The 21,138-nt window shown below is 34.9% G+C and overlaps 1 protein-coding gene across 2 annotated transcripts in view; it reads left to right on the forward strand.

The window, feature by feature from the left end:
* TAX1BP1 (Tax1 binding protein 1) overlaps positions 1–21,138 on the forward strand; it is an 88,700-nt gene that overhangs the window by 44,620 nt on the left and 22,942 nt on the right. For both annotated transcript variants that reach the window (XM_082846105.1, XM_082846104.1), the window contains exons 8-14: positions 5,421–5,606; positions 11,275–11,499; positions 12,081–12,227; positions 12,589–12,712; positions 13,960–14,057; positions 17,427–17,552; positions 20,160–20,231. In XM_082846105.1, coding sequence (XP_082702231.1) covers positions 5,421–5,606; positions 11,275–11,499; positions 12,081–12,227; positions 12,589–12,712; positions 13,960–14,057; positions 17,427–17,552; positions 20,160–20,231 — 978 coding nt within the window. The remainder of the gene's footprint in view (positions 1–5,420; positions 5,607–11,274; positions 11,500–12,080; positions 12,228–12,588; positions 12,713–13,959; positions 14,058–17,426; positions 17,553–20,159; positions 20,232–21,138) is intronic.

The following is a 21,138-nucleotide window of genomic DNA, read 5'->3' on the forward strand; positions in this document are numbered from 1 at the left end:
ATAATACTGTCTAGGTCTGTCCATGTTGTTACAGATGGCAAGGTTTTTCTTTTTTTATGGCTGAGTAATAGTCCTCTGTGTGTGTGTGTGTGTGTGTGTGTGTGTTTATGTGTATGTATGTACACACCACGTCTTCTTTATCCATTCATCTATTGATGGGCATGAGGCGGGATGAATTGGGAGATTAGGATTGACATATATACACTATTGACACTATGTATAAAATAGATAACTAATGAGAATGTACTGTATAGCACAGGGAACTCAATGCTCTGTGGTGACCTAAATGAGAAAGGAAATCAAAAAAAGAGGGTATAAATGTATACGTATAGCTGATTCACTTTGCTGTACAATATAAACTAACACAATATTGTAAAGCAACTATACTCTAATTAAAAAAAAAAAATGATAGGCACTTAGGTTGCTTCCATATCTTGGCTATTGTAGGTAATGCTGCAACATAGGGGTGCTTATAGCTTCTCAAATTAGTGTTTTGTTTTCTTCAGAGAAATACCCAGGAGTGGAATTGCTGGATCATATGGTTCTATTTTTAACTTTTTTTTTTAAGGTCACACTGTGTGGCATCTTAGTTCCCCAACCAGGGATCAACCCTGTGCCCCCTGCATTGGGAGCACAGAGTCTTAACTACTGGACCACCAAGGAAGTCCCTATTTTTAAATTTTTGAGGAACCTCCATACTGTTTTCCATAGTGACTGCACCAATTTACATTACCACTAACAGTGCAGGGGGGTTCCCTTTTCTCCACATTTTTGCCAACACTTGTTATTTGTTGTCTTTTTGATAGTAGCCATTCTGACAGGTGTGAGGTGATAATCTCATTGAGGTGGTATTTGATTTCTCTTTTCCTGATGATTAGTGATGTTGAACACCTTTTCATTTGCCTGTTGGTCATCTGTATATCTTCTTTGGAGAAATGTCTATTCAGGTTCTCTGCCCATTTTTTAATTGGGCTTGTGTTTTTGATGTTGAGTCGTATGAGTTCTTTGTAGATTTTAGATATTAACTCAATGTTGGTTGGATATATCACTTGCAAATATCTTCTCCCATTCAGTAGGTGGCCTTTTCATTTTCTTGACAGTTTCCTTTGCTGGGTAAAAGCTTTTTAGATTGACATAGTCCCATTTGTTTTATTTTTGCTTTTGATTCCCTTGCCTGAGGAGACACATCCAAAAAAATATGCTAAGACTGATGTCAAAAAGCATACTGCCTATGTTTTCTTCTAGAAGTTTTATGGTTTCAGGTTTTACATTTAAGTCTTTAATCCATTTTGAGTTTATATATGGTGTGAGAAAGTAGTTCAGTTTGATGATTTTGCATGTAGCTGTCCAGTTTTCCCAATACCATTTATTGAAGAGGTTGTCTTTTCCCTGTTGTAATATTCTTGCCTCCTTTGTCATAGATAAATTGCTTATATAAGTGTGAGTTCATTTCTGGGCTTTCTGTTCTGTTCCACTGATCTATGTGTCTGTCTTTTTTTAAAAATTTTTGGCTGCATTGGGTCTTCGTTGCTGTGCGCGGGCTTTCTCTAGTTGCGGCAAGGGAGGGCTACTCTTTGTTGCAGTGCGCGGGCTTCTCATTGCGGTGGCTTCTCTTGTTGCAGAGCACAGGCTCTAGGTGCGCGGGCTCTCAGTAGTTGTGGTGCACGGGCTCAGTTGCTCTGCAGCATGTGGGATCTTCCCAGACCAGTGATTGGACCCGTGTCCCCTGTATTGGCAGGCAGATTATTAACCACTGCGCCACCAGGGAAGTCCCAAAGTTGTTTTTTTGGGGGGGGGGGGTGCAGTGTGCCTCGAGGCATGTGGGATCTTATTTCCCTGACCAGGGATCGAATCCATGCTCCCTGCAGTGGAAGCTGGAGTCTTAACTACTGGACCACCAGGCAAGTCCTAGGTATCTGTTTTTTGTGCAGTACCATACTGTTTTGATTACTGTAGCTTTGTAGTATACAAAGTATAGTTAATGTGATATACTGCATTAAAAAATTGAAGGATAAAGATCGTATGATCATCTCAGTAGATGCAGAAAAAGCTTTTGACAAAATTCAGCATTCATTTGTGGTAAAACCTCAAGTGGGTATAGAGAGAACATACCTCAACATAATAAAAGCCATATATGACAAGCCTACAGCTAACATTGTAACGTACTCAGTGGTGAAAAGCTTGAAAGCACTTCCTTTAAGATCAGGAACAAGCCAAGGATGCCCACTCTGACTATGTTTATTCCACATAGTATTGGAAGTCCTAGCCACAGCAGTCAGACAAGAAAAAGAAAGAAAAGGAATCCAAATTGGAAAGGAAGTAGTAAAACTGTTGCTGTTTGCAGATGACATGATACTATATACAGAAAATCCTAAAGATGCCACCAAAAAACTACTATTCCTCAATGAGTTTGGTAAAGTTGAAAGGTACAAAATTAATATATGGAAATATGTTGCATTTCTATATACTAACAACAAACTCTTGGAAAGAGAAATTAAGAAAACAATCCCATTTACAATCAAAAAGAATAAAACAGGAAAAAATCTAAGGAGTTACAAGCTCTTTACTGGGAAAACTGTGAGACATTGATGAAAGAAATTGAAGATGACACAAACAAATGGAAAGATATGCTGTGCTTATGGACTGGAAGAATATACATTGTTAAAATGACCATACTACCCAAGGCAATCTACAGATTCAGTGCATTCCTATTAAAATATCTATGGTGTTTTTCACAGAACTAGAACAAATAATTCTAAAATCTATATGGAAACACAACAGACCCTGAATAGCCAAAACAGTCCTGAGAAGAACAAAGCTGGAGGTGTCATGTTCCCTTATTTCAAACTATACCACAAAGCTACAATAATTTCCTTCTTATTTTGGGGGGGGTGGTTAATTTTTTTTTAGTCTTTAAAATTTTTTGCCTTTAAAATAAAAAATTTGAGTCCACTGTGCACCTCATTGCAGAGCATAGATAGGAACATTTTGCATGTCATGGGTTATACCCATTCTGTTTCTTGGAACAGCCATCCCTGGAGCGTGAGCGAGTGAGTGAGTGAGTGTGTGTGTGTGTCTGTACCATCCCCGGAGCGTGAGTGTGTGTGTGTGTGTGTATATACCATCCCCAGAGCGTGAGAGTGTGTGTGTGTGTGTGTGTGTGTGTGTGTGTGTGTGTACCATCCCCGGAGCGTGAGAGTGTGTGTGTGTGTGTGTGTGTGTGTGTGCCATCCCCGGAGCGTGAGAGTGTGTGTGTGTGTGTGTGTGTGTGTGTGTGTGTGCGCGCGCCATCCCCGGAGCGTGAGAGTGTGTGTGTGTGTGTGTGTGTGTGTGTGTGTGTGTGCGCGCCATCCCCGGAGCGTGAGAGTGTGTGTGTGTGTGTCTCCCCCAGAATAGGAAGGAAAATAGTGAAGACTCACTGGTGGATGATTTTATGATTTGACTTTAAGGAAAAGTGCCCAGGTATAATGTTTGGTTTTTGAACAGTTGGATACAGTGTCTTTGTTTTATTTGCGTTTTTTGCAAACTACTTTCAAATGCAGTTTTTTAAAGTTATAAAGGATTTTTTAACTAAATGAAGATTTTGCATGTGTAATAATTTTTTATTTAATGTTACTGTGAATTTCAGTGATAATGTTTCAGTTTTGTGCCAGGAAAAGACCTGGGCATTATTTCTCTGGATAATTAAGTACTTTCCATGTTGTTTCTCTGTTAGAACAGTGGGAGATAATTGGGTAAATAGCATGTCTATGTTTTCAATCATTTTACTTCAATAATAAATTAAATAAAATGAATTCTGAAGGTATACTAGTTAGTATTGGGAAGGGTTTAGGAAGGTCCTAAGTAAACCAGGACCTCGTTTACTTACTTTTCTTACCTGGTTTAATGCTTGAGAGGTGTAATGATAATTAGAATGACTTATTTTGGAAAGAGGAAAACTTTTCCCTGAAGCTGTCACCTTTCCATCCTGTCTTTCTTTTCTCTCTTCTATCCTGAGAAACAGTACTTCCAATGTTTTGTAAAGGGTTGACAAGTACATTTTAGGGTAAATCCAGAATTTATTTTTCTTTTACTGCTCTAAATTATTTATTCCTTATATTCCTTTTTTCTTACTTTCTGCAAAGATTTTGTGTGTCTCTGTTGTATACCTGAATGACGAGTCCTTTGCCTAAGACTTGGGAGGGAGGAAGGGAAAGAACAACTGTCTTGGGGGTTTATTCTTTTACAATGTGCTAATATCTCCTGTTTTCTCTAAGAATTAGCAGTTGGGATCAAAGTGACTCTGAAATTTCCATTTGAATACACTCTCTCCCAACCTCCCAGTGTCCTGAACAGTATTTCATTTATATGCATGTATGCCGAAAATTGGAAATAAAACTTCCCTAGGGATTTTTGTTTTGTGTTTTTTTGGCAAGGAGATTCCACTTACCGAGTGTGGTAAGACCTACTATACTGTTAATCTCAGAAACATACTTTCCCTTTCAAATTGTTCTCATGAGTAACCAAATAGTTTCCTTTGCCTCTCTCCTCTAACCCCTGTTGGATCATGTGACCCATCCCTGGCCTAACAGAATTTAGAGGGATTGGTAAAAAATGCTTTCATGAGCTGATGATTATGAAAATTGGGTAGTGTTTTTAAATTGATGCTGCAAAGGTCTTGGCTGCTGATACCTTTAGATTATCTGGAGTTATATTCTTTCATTGTGAACAGGAATTAGTCTTCAGCATTGCATACATTAAGAGTAAAGTGCAAGAAGTATGTTAATTCATTTCTCTTTGATGCTCTTAACCAAAGCAAGGTACTCTTTATAGTGGAAACCAGATACTTGTACTCTTTATAATTTCAGTTATGGAATTTGATTTGTGTATATGCTATGAACAACAGCAGCCAAAGTCCCTGGAAGAATCAATATAGTTGGGTTAATTAATCAACAAATATATTTTTAGGCACACAGGAAGTAAATGACATAGTATTTTTTCATAAGTAAAAAATTGAATTGCTTAAGATGTTCTTGAATGTATTCCTTTAGTTTTCCAGAATCTGGTCTTTATATATGAATATGCCTGTAACATAATGTTTCCCCAAAAGAACAACCAAATTCATTTGTAATTTTAAAGAGAACTAACTTAAAATCATCAAAGGAAAAGACTTTAGAGATCAGGTAGTGTTAGACCTTAGAATTAATCTCTTTGGAAAACTAAAACAGCAACAACACCCAATTCAGAAAAGCTGTGTTCTGCGCCCACGTACTTGGCCAGTCATTTGGCAGAATTTGGGTCTCCTGACTTCTCATCTAGTGAATCTTCCCTTCTCTTGGATCATATTTGGGTTAGAGATAAATAGTAATATTTTAAACTTTGAGTAACTTAGGTTATAGAGTTAGAAAGAATATTCTTGACATTTTCAAGCACTGTTTCAGGTACATTTGAAGAATACAGAAATAGAAAATACCAAGCTTGTGTCAGAGGTCCAGACTTTAAAGAATTTAGATGGGAACAAAGAAAACATGATTACTCATTTCAAAGAAGAGATTAGCAGACTGAAGTTCTGTTTGGCTGAAAAGGAGAATCTACAGAGGGCTTTCTTGCTTACAACCTCAACTAAGGTAAGTACGTTTGCAATATGTATTTGAAGATTGTAAAATATTATCTCTATTAAACGTATACAGTATGGTCGTTTTTATTTTTAATCTTTCCTCCCCCAGCTTTTTTGGAAAAAGTTCAAACTTATGGAAGAGTTGAAAGAACAGAAAAATGAATACATATATATCCTTAAATATTTTGCTATCTTTATCTCCCCCATTTATATGCCTTCTCCTCCTCACCCCAGCCATTTGAAAGTCAGTTGCAGGCATTATGACATTTCACCCTAAATACTTTAGCATGTTTCTCTTATTAACAAGTACATTCTTCTGTATAACCATAATACCATTATGACATCTAAGGAATTTTATATTGATATAATATTCATGTTCGTATATAGTTTTAGTCCACATTCAAATTGTCCCACGTGTATTTTTGCATAACCTTTAAAATTGCTTGATCCCTGGTAGTCAGAGATCGCACATTAATAATTATTATTGTGTTCTTGGTCTGCTCTAATCTAGAACAGTGTCCCTATACTGTTTGTCTTTTATAACATTGATATTTTTTAAGAATTCAGGCTTGTCTGAGAGAATATTCCATAATCTAGATTTGTCTGTTGTTTCATGACTAGATTCAGGTCGAAGATTTTTGGCAAGAAAAGGCGTAGATGATGTTTTGTATATTCTGGTGCAATCACATCAAAAGTCATGTAATATCAATTCCATTCTTGCTGATATTAGGTTTAATCATGTGTTTAAAGTTATGTCTGGTTGTCTCTCCATATATTGGTGCCTTTCTCTCTTTGTGATAATTGAGTAATCTGTGGGGTAATACTTTGAGATCATGTGAACATCCTACTCCCCAATACTCTTTGACCCAGTGTTTTTTATCCCTTCATGATCCTTTCCTGCATCAGTTATTGAATTAATGATTACAAAACGGTGATTTTAAAAATTCTGTCATTCCTTTTATGTTTATTAGTAGGTATTCTTTTATTATAATGAGGCGGTTCCCTGTTGCCCTCTCCCCTTTTTTTATATCACTATAGACTGATTCTTTTTTGTTCAGTATATTATACATCAACGGTCCCCAACCTTTTTGGCACCAGGGACCGGTTTCGTGGAAGACAGTTTTTTTCTCAGGGGGGTGGGGGTGGGGGTGGGATGGTTTGGGCTGATTCAAGCACATTACATTTATTGTGCACTTTATTTCTATTATTATTACACTGTAATATATAATGAAATAATTATACAACTCATCATAATGCAGAATCAGTGGAAGCCCTGAGCTTGTTTTCCTGCAACTAGATGCTCCCATCTGGGGATGACGGGAGACAGTGACACCCGAAGTGTGTTGCTTATGTCCAGTCTACTCTGTAAGATGCAGCTTCATTGTCACTTGCCACTCATTGATAGGGTTTTGATATGAGTCTGCAAGCAGTTGATTTACTGTGGTGTCTGTGCAGTCAAGCCTCTCTGCTAATGATAATCTGTATTTGCAGCTGCTCCCCAGAGCTACCGTCAGCGCCTCAGCTCCACCTCAGATCACCAGGCATTAGATGCTCATAAGGAGCATGCAACCTAGATCCCTCGCATGCGCAGTTCACAGTAGGTTCGCGCTCCTATGAGAATCTAATGCCTATGCTGATCTGACAGGAGGCAGAGCTCAGGTGGTAATGTGAGTGCTGGGGAGCGGCTGTAAATACAGATGAAGCTTCGCTTGCTTGCCTGCCGCTCACCTCCTGCTGTGTGGCCCAGTTCCTAACGGGCCGTGGACTGCTAATGGTCTGTGGCCGGGAGTTGGGTACCCCTGTTATACATCATCATTATTCTTTTTCATACTCAAATTGTCGTATATTTAGCTAGGGGGGAACCTTCTCAAACCTGCTCTTGTGTCTTTCTGATATGTCCCCCTAATGCTTTGAATGCTTCCTTGTTTTGTGGTAGAACTGTGTATTACAGTTTTAGTTTCGGCTCCAGATCTGCTATTACCCATTTCTCCAAAGAGCCTGATTTTTTTTCATTAGTGAAGGGTGTTTTGAAGCCAAGCCACTGGATCCTTTTGCTACTTTGCACTTTCAATAGACAGACACTTTAAGTCTTAAATTTATATTGGTATCTCCAGTTCAAATTCAGTATCTCCTAGGGTTATTCCTTATCTTCCTCCATTACATATTTATGTATCTCTTCTCCCAGTGTGAGAACCCTTGTTTCCAAAACGTTGTATCTATTCATGTTTTCTAACCAGCTGTACATACCAGTAGTTTCAGAATTATTATATCAATGCCACTTCTAACAGTATGTCTACTGAATAAAATTAAGATCTTTTCCAGCTCTTTTATCTTAGAGTATTTCACTAAGGATGTACAGAGTACCATGTTCAAAGGTTACTTGAATTAATTTTTTTAACATATTTATGTTATGAATTTGTAGTACAGTTCAGTTTTTTTGTTTTCTCCTAACCTTTTTCTTTAATTTTATTTTTTGAATATGTAAAATAGTTGTATCATTCACAGTCAAAATGAAACAAAAAAATTTACTCTTCCCTAAAAAACTCCTTTCTTACCTGTACCCATAGGTAAACATTTTCACTAGTTTCCAGTTTTTTCTTATGTTTGTTTTTGCAAAAATAAGCTTGGTGTATGTGTGTGCATGCACACACCCTTCTCTATCCCCTTCTTTCTTAAAAGTGCCATGCTATTTATACTCCTTTTCACTTTACTTTTTTTTCAGTGAACAGTATAGACTGGAAATCATTCCCTAGCAGTTCATAGAGATCTTCCTAATTTTTTAAAAAATGGCTGTGTAATACTACATTGTTTAGATTTACCTTGATTTATTCATTAACTTTTATGGATGGAGTATTATGTGGTTTTTACTAGTTTGCTAATAAAATACACTCAGATATAGTTAATGTAACACGTAAAACATCAGATGTGCATGATATTTAGAATTAATGATTAAGACCCAAGTTACTTTTCAGGGTATTGAATATAGCAGATGCAAACAGGAAGGTGAAAAGCATGTTTGATTGTTTATTTGTTATTTAATAAGATGCTACTTAAGCAAGACTTCTGTGAGGAAAGCATCGGTATAGAAATACCTGGAGAAATTGATGCCTGGTTGTTAAAACTTTTTAAAAAATTATACAAGCAATACAAAAATTATGGTTATAAAAAAATTTGAGTAGTATGTGAGGGTACAAGGTAAAAGTAACCAATATCATTTCCCAGATATATTATTATAGTAATTTTACTAGAAATCTGTGAATGTATATACAATATTTATATTTTAACAAAAATGAGAATATAGTGTTACAAAAACCTTTAAAAAATTTATGGAATGTCTAGACATCTTGCAGTATGAGTTCACACACAGATCTTCCTCATTCATTAGAACAGCTTTGTAGGGAATTCCCTGGTGATGCAGTAGTTAAGACTCCACGCTTCCACTGCTGGGGGCCTGGGTTCGATCCCTGGAACTAAGATCCTGCAAGCCGCGAGGCCAAAAAAACCCCCAGCTTTGTAGTATCTCTCCTTTATTTAACAGCTGTGTAGTATGCAATTGTTTTTAGTTTTAGTGTACAACCCTTAGGTATTATAAGCATGATGGCAGTAAACATTCTTGTACAGATATCTAGGCATGTGTATAAATCTGTAGAATAACTTCCTCAAAGTGCAATTGCCAGGTTGAATGTTTACATTTTCAGTTATTTTCAAATTGCCTTTCAAAAAAATTAATGTATCAACAGGGTATGACATATACTGCTGCTAGTAATGGTTGCATAGGCTTTCATTGTGTGGAGGATATATCATAGTTTGTTTACAATAAATTCCCATTTAGACATTTGATTTTTAATAATTTTTCATAATCTTAATATTTTACTGGATCCCTGCAAAACTAACCCTGCAAAACTAAACCTATGTCCATACCCTTTAATCAGAAACTCATGAAAATTAAATTGATAGATCAAAAGCCATGTGCTTTTTAAAGGTGTCGATGATTGTTTCAAAAATCTGATAAGAATGGTTACCACTTATAGATTATATGAGCCCACATGTTTGTAAATGTGCCAGTTTTCCTAAACCATCCAAATATTAGAGCATTACTTTTTTTCAGTCTTTGTTAGCTTGAAAGAGGATGAATGGTATTTGTTTTACCTTCTTTATTTGAATATTTTAGTTAAATATTTTTTCTATGTATAATAGCCGTTTATTTTAAAGAAATTTCACGTTCATGCCTTTCTCCATATTTTTCCTTTTTTGGGTTTTTTTTTTTCTTTTCTTTTGCGGTACGCGGGCCTCTCACTGTTGTGGCCTCTCCCGTTGCGGAGCACAGGCTCCGGATACACAGGCTCAGTGGCCATGGCTCACAGGCCCAGCTGCTCCGCGGCATGTGGGATCCTCCCGGACCGGGGCACGAACCTGTGTCCGCTGCATCGGCAGGCGGACTCTCAACCACTGCGCCACCAGGGAAACCCTTTTTTTTCTTTTTTGGTTTAAAATTTTTCCATTTCTTATTGATTAGAAAATCTGTTTATATCAGAGTATTATACATTTTTTGAATATATTACAAATAATTTTCTTCTAGTTCTCTTTTTTGCTTTTTTCCCTTCTGATATATAGAAGCTGATAACATTTATATATTAGCTCTATTAGTGTTATACTTAGAAAGATTTTCTTCACCCCAGCATTACATAAATAATCATTTACATTTCCTTCTAAGTAGCTAACAGTTTAAAAACCGTGAATGGGTTGCACTTTTTGAGTTTACATTATTTCTAATACAGAGATAAAAATACGAATGTTAAATAAACTAGATTTATTGAGCTTATAATGTATGTTTAATATTAAAGGAAATAATTTTATCATGGCAATTTTTATTTTATTTTTTATAAATTTATTTATTTGGCTTTGTTGGGTCTTTGTTGCTGTGCGTGGGCTTTCTCTAGTTGCAGCGAGCGAGTGCTACTCTTTGTTGCGGTGCGCGGGCTTCTCCTTGCTGTGGCTTCTCTTGTTGTGGAGCACGGGCTCCAGGCGCACGGGCTTCAGTAGTTGTGGCACACGGGCTTAGTTGCTCCGCAGCATGTGGGATCTTCCCAGACCAGGGCTCGAACCTGTGTCCCCTGCAATGGCAGGCAGATTCTTAACCACTGCGCCACCAGGGAAGCCCTATCATGGCAATTTTAACTTTTTAAAGATACTTTTAGGTTTGGTAAGAGGTGCTAATGTAATGGTATATTAATATTATATTGGATATGTTATAGGTTAGCTCATAGGAAACATTTTTTTAACCAACATTTTTGGAGTTACAAAGAAGTTTTTGTAATTATTGCTTATCATAAAAAATGAGGGTCAGCAGTTGTAGCTGGAGAGATTCTGGGGGACAGAAGCTTCCATTCGGGTCTCTATTTAGCTAAGCATTGGTTATGTTGCCTGACTTTCTGTACTTCACGTTTGTCACGTATAAAGTGATAGTAGTGGTGCGTAGGGTTGTTATATGGGGGTCTCTAAAACAAAGTCACATCTTAAATTTTTTATAGACATACATACTTCATCTAAGTCATGAATAGAAAAGCAATATTTAATTTAAAATTTTAGATCTGTTGAAATAGGAATAAATATTGTTTCTGCTTCTGTTTTTTACGTGAATGGTTTAATTACAAATATATTTATCTGCCTTTCTTCAGGAAGATACAGTTTTTTTCAAGGAGCAACTTCGTAAAGCAGAGGAACAGGTTCAGGCAACTCGGCAGGAAGCTGTCTTTCTGGCTAAAGAACTTAGCGATGCTGTAAACGTGCGGGATAAGACGATGGCAGATCTGCACACTGCACGCTTGGAAAATGAGAGAGTGAAAAAGCAGTTAGCTGATGCAGTGGCAGAGCTTAAACTAAGTGCTGTGAGAAAAGACCAGGTAAAGCGGGTTAATTTTGAATTTCCATTTTGGTCAAAAACTCACAATAAGCTTATGAAAGAGAATTGAGTTATGTTAAAATAATTGAGGTCAGATTCCTGGTCACAGAATTTTAAATTGCCATTCATTTTGTTTTAGTCATTGTAACTTCTTGGGTTGAAATTAATGCAGGCTTTAAGAAAAACTTCTGTAAGCAAATTCCTAATTGTTAGTAAAAATGCTCTATTATTGTTAATTAAACTTTCTGATATGAGGTATATATTGCTTTGTTTAGAATTTATTTACTAGCTGCATAAAATGGTACTATAGTTATTTAACAGGATATGCTTGCTTCTCAGGAGATAGAATGTTCTTTTCAAGTGTTTTGTTTTTGTTTGTTTGTTTTTTAATGAACCTTAGTCCTAGGAATATAAAGCTGGATTTGTTAGGAGACCTAATGTGACTCTGTAGCCAAAACTCCAAAACAAATAAAAACTAAGAGCCAGAAAGAAAAAAGCGAAAAGAAAGTTGGATTTACTACTACATTATGAGATATGAGATTTTTATGTTTCTCTTAGAGGAAGAGTTTATTTCTCTCTTAGGAAAAGACTGATACACTGGAACACGAACTGAGAAGAGAAGTTGAAGATCTGAAACTTCGTCTTCAGATGGCAGCAGATCATTACAAAGAAAAATTCAAGGAATGCCAGAGGCTCCAAAAACAAATAAACAAACTTTCAGACCAATCAGTAAGTATAATTGAATTCATCAGAGTAAAATAATTCCTTTATCAATATTTTTGTTTACAAATCAAATTTATAATGTTATACCCTTTGAATATAATTCCTCTCTGCTTCATTTCACATTACTGGCCTAATATTGTAGTGATAATTTTTTTAAAATCTGGAATTTTTATTTGTTGGAGAAATAAAATGTTCTGTTTTGTAACATTTAGGTCAGTTAGTAAAGTGATGTGTGTAACTTTAGTGTTTGTTGGCCTTTACGACAGCAGCAGCTTTGTGGACTTTCAGGATTTATTTATATGATGCATGGTTGCTGAAGGAGGGAAGTGTAACTCATTTAACCATTGATTGTTAACATTTTGAATAGGCTAATAACAGTAGTGTCTTCACAAAGAAAATTGGGAGTCAGCAGAAAGTGAATGATGCCTCAATAAACACAGACCCAGCTACTACTGCCTCTACGCTTGATGTAAAGCCACCACCTTCTACAGGTAAAAATCTTCTAGACTTTTTGTATAAAGTGTCCTGCCTTGAAAAGTATTTATACTCATTTATACTGCCTGTTCCGTGTGTCAGAATTTTAGGGAGCTTTTAAAAAAATCCTTCTAAGTGAGGGATTGAGGCAAAGGGAAAGTAAAGGTCTAAAAGCAAAGGGAAAGTAAAGGTCTAAAAGTAAGTCATGCATGTGGTGAATATACAAAATGTGAGTGTGAACTAGTATTTATCTTCGTGAACATGGTTAATCAAATGAGCTAGTGTTTGTAAGTGCAAATGCTTATAGTATTTGATCTATAGGAAGAGAGCCAAGAATTGAATTTTTAATTAATATTCTAACACTGGAATTCTGAACCATTTATGGCACTTTAATTGTACCATTCTGTGGGGGAAAACTTAAAAATCCCTTTAATTCTATTCATGTTTCTCTCTTTCTTGCCTTTTTTTTGTTTTTGTTTTGTTTTGGCTGCTTTGGATCATTAGGGTACTTTCCTCATTAGTGTACCTGTTGGTGGATAAGTTAAATATTTTATTAGTTTATTAACTTACAGAACAGATTAGAGAGACATAGTGAATACATGAACAACATGAAAATTTAAATTAACTCTAGGTTTTCAGTTGTCCTAATGTCTTTTTTCACCTTATGTTAAAGATTTGACAATAACAAAAATAAATACTAGAGCATGTAAAGTATATTTAATTGTGTAGTGTTTGGGGCATTTGGTGTTTTAGACTTTTTAAATGTATTATAAGTTTCCTATACTATTAAATACTTAGATTCAACTGCTGTAGAACAGGATCCTGCCTTCCATTTCTATATATCCTGTGTAGTACCAAGAAAGGTGTTATATTGACTTAAAGACTTATTGAATAGTAGCGAAGGACTAGAAAAATGATTTAATATGTATTCTCAAAAGAGTATGGCTTTCCTATATATCCTATCTATTAAGTATATAGAGAACAATTTCTGTGCCATTTTAGAACTATTTTTAGCTAGTTAAAAAAATAATGATTTTTCAAATTATTGAATGAAAAAACTAAAATTAAAAAAAATTCTCATCTAATGTTTATATTGTCCTCTATTTAGAGTATTAATAGATGTTTTAAAATAGATGTTTCTCTCCTTTAGTATTCCATTTATTATATTTCACAGTATACTGACCCTCAAGTTATTCTGACCAAGAAGATAATACAAGGATCAAAATAATTTTTAATAATCTTTTAATTTTCTTCCTTGTTATAGCTGAGATAGATTTTGACAATCTAACTAAGGGACAAGTCTCTGAAATGACCAAAGAAGTTGCTGCAGAAAAGTATAATAAATGTAAACAACTCTTGCAGGTAAGCTAGCTCTCTTGTAAGATAAAGATTTATCAAATGTAATGGCTTTGCTTATCTTTATTGTTTTGATTGATGGGTATCCCAGGGTTTCTTTTTTATACCCATATGCTGATATTTAGTTTCACTTTTGAGATGATAAGTGGAGGTTGTTCTGTGTACCTGTTCTTGTAGGCATGTGTGTAAAATCATGATCCTTGGGAATTCCTTGGTGGTCCACTGGTTAGGATTCGGCACTTTCACTGCCGTGGGCCTGGGTTCGATCCCTGGTTGGGGAACTAAGATCCCACAAGCTGCACAGCATGGGCCAAAAAAAACATGATCCTAAAACTGTTGTTTTCTGTTACCCTGATGTCCTTCTCTTGATAATGGACAAGTGATTAATTGAGGTTGCTGTTGGATATTGTCTGTCTTCTGATAAGGATACATGAAAAATGTTTGAACTGCATAAAAGGGAAGTATTGTTTTTTACACTTACTGTAATAATAGCAAAGACTTTCACCACATCCTAAAGTGACTAGATTTGTAAAGTGGAAAAAAAGGAATGGTACCCAAATGAGTGGTTGCCTTTATGGTATTATTTTGATTATATTAAACTATTATTCAAACATTTAAGTTTTGCAACTTCCTAGTAGTATTCACTCCTGGAGTATTTAAAGGACAAAGGGAAAATACTTCTTATTTGTACCTGATTTGGGGAAGAGAGGAAAAGATGTTTTGTGTATGTTTTTCATTCGTTCTATTAAATATTTTTTTGTGTGTTTGTTTCTCTGTTCATGTGGAGAGGAGAGGGATAATTTTTAGAGCCATATAAGGAAATTCATATATTATTATAGTAATTAACTTAAAATATTTTATGTTACTGTCTTGATAATATTAGTTTAATGTAATCCTTTAATCAGACTTTGAACTGAACATTTTTGTTGCTTCAGAAGATCCTTCTGTAGAGGGTTGATTAGAACAGTTTTACCCTGAGGTCAAAGTAGTTGCTTATAAGGGACTAACCTATTTTTTAGTAAGTATGAAACAATTTTGGATGAATATTTTTTAAAATCTCATTATATAGTATTATTGAAAGGAAGATAGAGTATTCTTTCAAGCTAGAAACTTCCTCAAGGTAATTTTTTTTTTTTTACAACTGTGTTGTAGTACAGTTGAAATTCAGTAAACTGCATATATTTAAGGTCTGCAGTTTGTTCAGTTTTGATTGATATATATATATATATATATATATATGTATATACTTGTGGAACTATCACAGTGTCAAGCTAATGAACATTTCCATTACTCCATTAGCTTTTTTGTACTCATTTACAACTCATCCCTCCCTCTCTCACCACTCCTGGGAAACCATTGGCTTGCTTTCTGCCACTATAGATTAGCCTATCTTTTGTCCCGTTTCTATAAATGGAATCATATGGTATGTTCTTCTTTTCCTGTCCCCTTTTAGCACAGTTATTTTGAGATTTGTTTATGTTGTTGCTTGTTATTGGTAGTTTATTCCTTTGTTTGTTTTTAATAAATTTTATTTATTTAAAGAAATTTTAACATCTTTATTGGAGTATAATTGCTTTACAATGGTGTGTTAGTTTCTGCTTTATAACAAAGTGAATCAGTTATACATATACATATGTTCCCATATCTCTTCCCTCTTGCATCTCCCTCCCTCCTACCCTCCCTATCCCACACCTCTAGGTGGTCACAAAGCACTGAGCTGATCTCCCTGTGCTATGAGCTGATCTCCCTGTGCTATGCGGCTGCTTCCCACTAGCTATCTGTTTTACATTTGGTAGTGTATATATGTCCATGCCACTCTCTCAGTTTGTCCCAGCTTACCCTTCCCCCTCCTCGTGTCCTCAAGTCCATTCTCTAGTAGGTCTGTGTCTTTATTCCCGTCTTGCCCCTAGGTTCTTCATGACCATTTTTTTTTTAGATTCCATATATATGTGTTAGTGTACGGTATTTGTTTTTCTCTTTCTGACTCACTTCGTATAGTTTATTCCTTTTTATTGTGAGTTCATCTTCTGCCATTTAAAAAATTGGGTTCATCTTATTATTGAGTTGTAAGTGTTCTTTATTCCAGATACAAGTCCTTTGTCAGATATGTGGGGTAAATATTTTCTCCCAGTCTGTGGCTTGCCTTTTTATTTCCTTAATGGTGTTTTTAGAAAAAATTTTAGTTTTGCTGAAGTACAGATTATCAATTTATTGTTTATGTGTTCTTTGTATGTTCTAAGAAAACATTTACTACTCCAACTTGTAATGATTTTCTCTTGTTTTCTAGAAGTTTTGTAGTCTTAGATTCTTCTAGGCCTGTTAACCATTTTAAGTTTATTTTTGTGTATGGTGTGAGGTGTGGTATGTATAGTAAGGATATTTAATTGATCCAGCATTATTTGTTGAAAAGACTTTTCTCCATTGAATTGCTCAAAGCATAAAGCATATATTTTTTCTTTTCTTTTTTTTTTTAATTAAAAAAAATTTTTTTATTGGCCTTGTTGCATGGCTTGTGGGATCTTCGTTCCTTGACCAGGGATCAAACCTGTGCCCCCTGCAGTGGAAGCGTGGAGCCCTAACCACTGGACCGCTGGAGAAGTCCCTTGTCATGTTTCAAAACTCCATTCTTTTAACATTCTGGGTTGTAGAGAAGAGCAATGTATAAGAAATCCTTCTAAAGATTGTCTTTATCAGGAAATCCCAGAGTTTTAATTATTAATATATGGAAACAATAGCATTATAAATATGTGATTTTTATTATGTCCTTTGCAAAAGTAATGTGTGCTTATTGTGAAATCTTATGGTGTTACAGAAATGAAAAATAAAGGTGGTAAAAAGTACCATTTTGATCCTGATCCCCAGATAAAAGGGCTATTAATATTTTATTTATGGAATTCCTTGGCAGTCCAGTGGTTAGGACTTCGAGCTTTCACTGCCGAGGGCCCGGGTTCATTCCTTGGTCAGGGAACTAAGATCCCACTAGCTGTGTGATGTGGCCAAAAAAATAAATTTGGTTTATTTTTTCTACATATACTACATAGACATCATATAAAATTGTGTTAAACAGCTTGTAAAGCAGAAATGGGATTATACTATATATTCTGTTTTTGCAACTTGATATTTTCAATTAATGTATTTTGCCATTTTTCCTTGTTAATTTTTAGATCACTTTGTTCTTTTTCAATAAATATATTCTGTTCCACCGTATGGATATAAAATGATTTGTCCAGTCTTCCACTGACAGACATTTTGGTTATTTCAGTTTTTATACCTTTACAACAGTGTTATAATAAGCATTCAGCACAAGTATGTTTGTATAGATATTAGCTGTATATGGATTTAAAATCTTTTGGTAATTATACTTATTTCATTTAGGATGAGAAAACAAAATGCAATAAATATGCTGATGAACTTGCAAAAATGGAGCTGAAATGGAAAGAACAAGTGAAAATTGCTGAAAATGTGAAACTAGAACTAGCTGAAGTAGAGGAGAATTACAAAGTAAGTTTACTATTCTTATAACTTGAGGCATAGTACCTGATACTTTTGAAAATGCTATCTATAATTTGGTCAGTCTAATGTAAAGTTTCAACATGGGTAATTGGGATAGTATTTTCATGTATAGATAAAAATGTACTATGTATTTAGTTATGTTGAATACAGTTCATTAACTATGAACTGAGAAAATAGATACCCATATGCATTGCCATTGTGGCTTTCATTTTGCAGATTCAGATGGCTATTGAAATTATATCTTTAAATCATGCTTAGTTTTTAAGATGAAAGTCATCATTTCATATTCCTTGTTCACTTAATTATGAATGTGTTTGTAAAATTATTCTAGGGCCTTGGTGGTTTTTTTGGGGAGTGTAATAAGATAGGATCAGTAATTTTAAAAATTTATGTAAAGGTTTTAAAATTTATCACCAAAATGTGTTACTTGTGATCCTAAATGAGATACTGCAGAGTAAGCAATACAGTCTTAATTAATGAAGATTATTTTTGCCAATTTAACATTAGGCAACAAGCAAGCCTGAATGCTAAATGATATTTGTAAAAATGTTGGAGAAAAAAATTAGTAGGCTGTCTAGCTAATTAATAAGTGGAAAGACATTTTCCCTCTAAGTAATAAAATGTAATCTTAAGTATTTTAAGGTATGTGCATGTGTGTATAATTGGCATTTTTTTGTGTGTGTGACTAAAGGCCTGGAAATTCTAAATGATTTAAATTTGCTCTGTCATAGCTGATTATACCTATAATCTAATTTTAAAATATAACATTCTTAAAGACACCAAGAATTACTTTGTTTGGATTGGTACAGGCTAAGGTAATTTAACTGCTTGATCCTTTTTTATCTTCATCTGCTGTCAGAATGAAATTTTGAAACTTATTTCATGAGGTTTTTGTTGTTCCTGGGATCACTGTGAATATTGTTTTTATTGCCTGGGAACTTCTGTTATTATTAAAAAGTATGAATACTGAATTTATATGAAACTTTATTTTTGCAGATTGATTAGGAAAAATAATTTAGTAAATATTTATTGAAGCCTATTAAATATAAAGCACTGTTAGCTATAATGTGGGTGATCATATAAGTAAGGTACAATGCTATGCTTAAGGAGTTTATAATCTAGTAAGGAGTGCTAGAAGTGTAATCATGATATTCAAAACTCTTTCACATTCACAACCTAGGTAATCATCTTTCAAACCCATGGGAAGCTAAATAATACTTTTATTTCATTAATGGTAAAAATTAACATCGAGATTAAACAACATATTTAAGGTTGTACAACTGGTGATGGTGCTTGGCTTTTTGTTTAGTGCCTTTCCCCTTATTTTGTGCTGCTTAGACACAAATACCACAAGACAAGGCAAAATGTGATGAAGTTCTACATAAGCTGTAAGTCCAAGTACTTTAGGGCTGTTTCCAATGGAATATTTAGGAGTTAGGTATTATGGAGAAACTAGACCTGTGAAAGACCAAACAGGACGGGGGGATAAACAGAGCTGGGAAAAGAAAGAAACATCTTTCTAAACAGATGGGAAAGCATTACAGGTTTGGAGGTCAGAAGTAGAGAGCATAATCTGGGAGCTGTGACAGTCTTGAGTAATAGGACTTCAGTATCTGTGATGGAGTAGATAGATGTGAAAGATAGGTTGAAGCCAGATTTGGGGGGACTTAAACTGGAATGTGGGTGCTATTTGCTGTTAAGAATTTTCTAGGAGAAAAGGGACCCAACCAGAGTGGGTCTTTATGAAAATAATTTGGTAGCACTGAGAGGATTTACAGGTGGGAGGGGTTTTTGAAGGTAAGAAAATTAGGTACAAATATTCTTAGAATGAATTGATAAAGGATACCTTCCCCAATCACCTACCATTGAATCTATCAAGGAAAGCCTTAGGGAAAAACCATTGAAGAATAGTTTTATTTGTATCCATAATGCTTATGCTGTAATAGGCAAATAATGGGTAGTTGTTGAATAAATGAAAGACTTGGAGACTGAAAATGTTGAAGAGTAGAGGAAGAGGAGAAGGAGTGTTTAATATAGTTTCCTAGCTTCAATCACAGTGGGCTCTGAGATTAATAATATCAGTTAACAAAAGTATGAAAGTAGGTTTGGGACATTTTACCCTTACAGTGCAGAAGGACAACAGTGAAAACATGTTTACCCATCAATTAAAAAGGCAGATTCGGATCTTGGGAAAGAGAGTGTGGCACATGAGTTAATATTTGTGGTTTATTCATATGAGCATGATTGTTGAAGGCATAGAAGAAAGGGAGTTTACAGAGAATGTAGAGAGAAGAAGCCAAAGAAGAAACTTTGGAGAATACCTATATTTGTAATGGTGAAGAAGCAGACTTTAAAAAAAGAGCATGAGAGGATGACAGTGTTGGTGCAGTTTCACATAAACCGGGGGAGAAGCTTTAAGAGTAAGGGAAGTTAGTCAATAATGACAGGTAATTCAGAGATGTCAAAGAATAAGAACAAGGAAAATACATGGATATGGTAATAGGAATTATTTTGATAGAATGGTATAAACTAACTCTTGAAGGGTAAGGAGAGAGTAGATGATGAAAAATAATGATAATTTCTTTCTCTCTTCAGCTTCAGTTGGCAGAGAAGGACGAAAAGATAAATGGTCTAACTTCATATTTGGAAAACCTCTCCAGGGAGAAGGTATTGAACAGTGTACTTAAAAAAAAGTTTCATATGACACTGAATGATAATACAGCTTTATGAAGGGACACACATTTTACAGTTATGTAAGGGTGATTTTTTTTTAAAGTTAAATGACTAAAGAAAAGACAAACAGGTGTTAAGACTTTTAGGTGGAAAATGTTTTTAGTTAAATAATATTTAAAATTATTTTGTTAGGAGAAAAATGCTCAAGTGTTGAAACTTAGTTTGATTTTTGTTACATAGTTTGTATTTAACAAACAATTTTACAGTGTTCAAATTTAAGAGAACAGTAAACAAATTTAAAATTATGACTAATGTATTTATCTGGTTTTCTTTTGTAATAGGAAACATTTTAGAAGTTGTTTAATGATTTGTAGCGTAACCTAACATTCAGAGCATACATTTATAATATAAAATATGCTGTAGTGCAACATTTCTCACAGTATGGTCTGTGATCCTTTGGGGATCCCCATCCCCTTTCAGAGGTCTAAAAAGATAAAACGGTTTTCGTAATATTACAGTATTTGCTTTTTTCCCTATTCTGTTACATTTGCACTGTTGGTATAAAAGCAGTGGTGGGAAAACTGCTGGTGTATTAATATTGAAACAAGGCAGTGGCACCAAACTGCGTAGTTACTGTATTCATCCTAACCATGCGTTCACAATTTAAAAAAAAAAAAACAGTTTCACTTAAGATGATGAAACAGTAAAATACTAATTTTATTGAAGCTTGACCCTGGGGGGTGTTTTAAATATTCTGTGTGATGAAATAGGAAGTACTCCCAAAGCACTTTTGCCTAATGAAGTAAAGTGGCATTAAAGTACCTTTAAAGGTAAAGCACTGTGTGATTGAGTTCTAAGCTGAACTAGCCTCTTTTTACATGGTACATCATTTCTATTTTAA

Source organism: Leucopleurus acutus (genome assembly GCF_964270905.1).
Source record: "Leucopleurus acutus genome assembly, chromosome: 9".
Classification (NCBI taxonomy): Eukaryota; Metazoa; Chordata; class Mammalia; order Artiodactyla; family Delphinidae; genus Leucopleurus; species Leucopleurus acutus.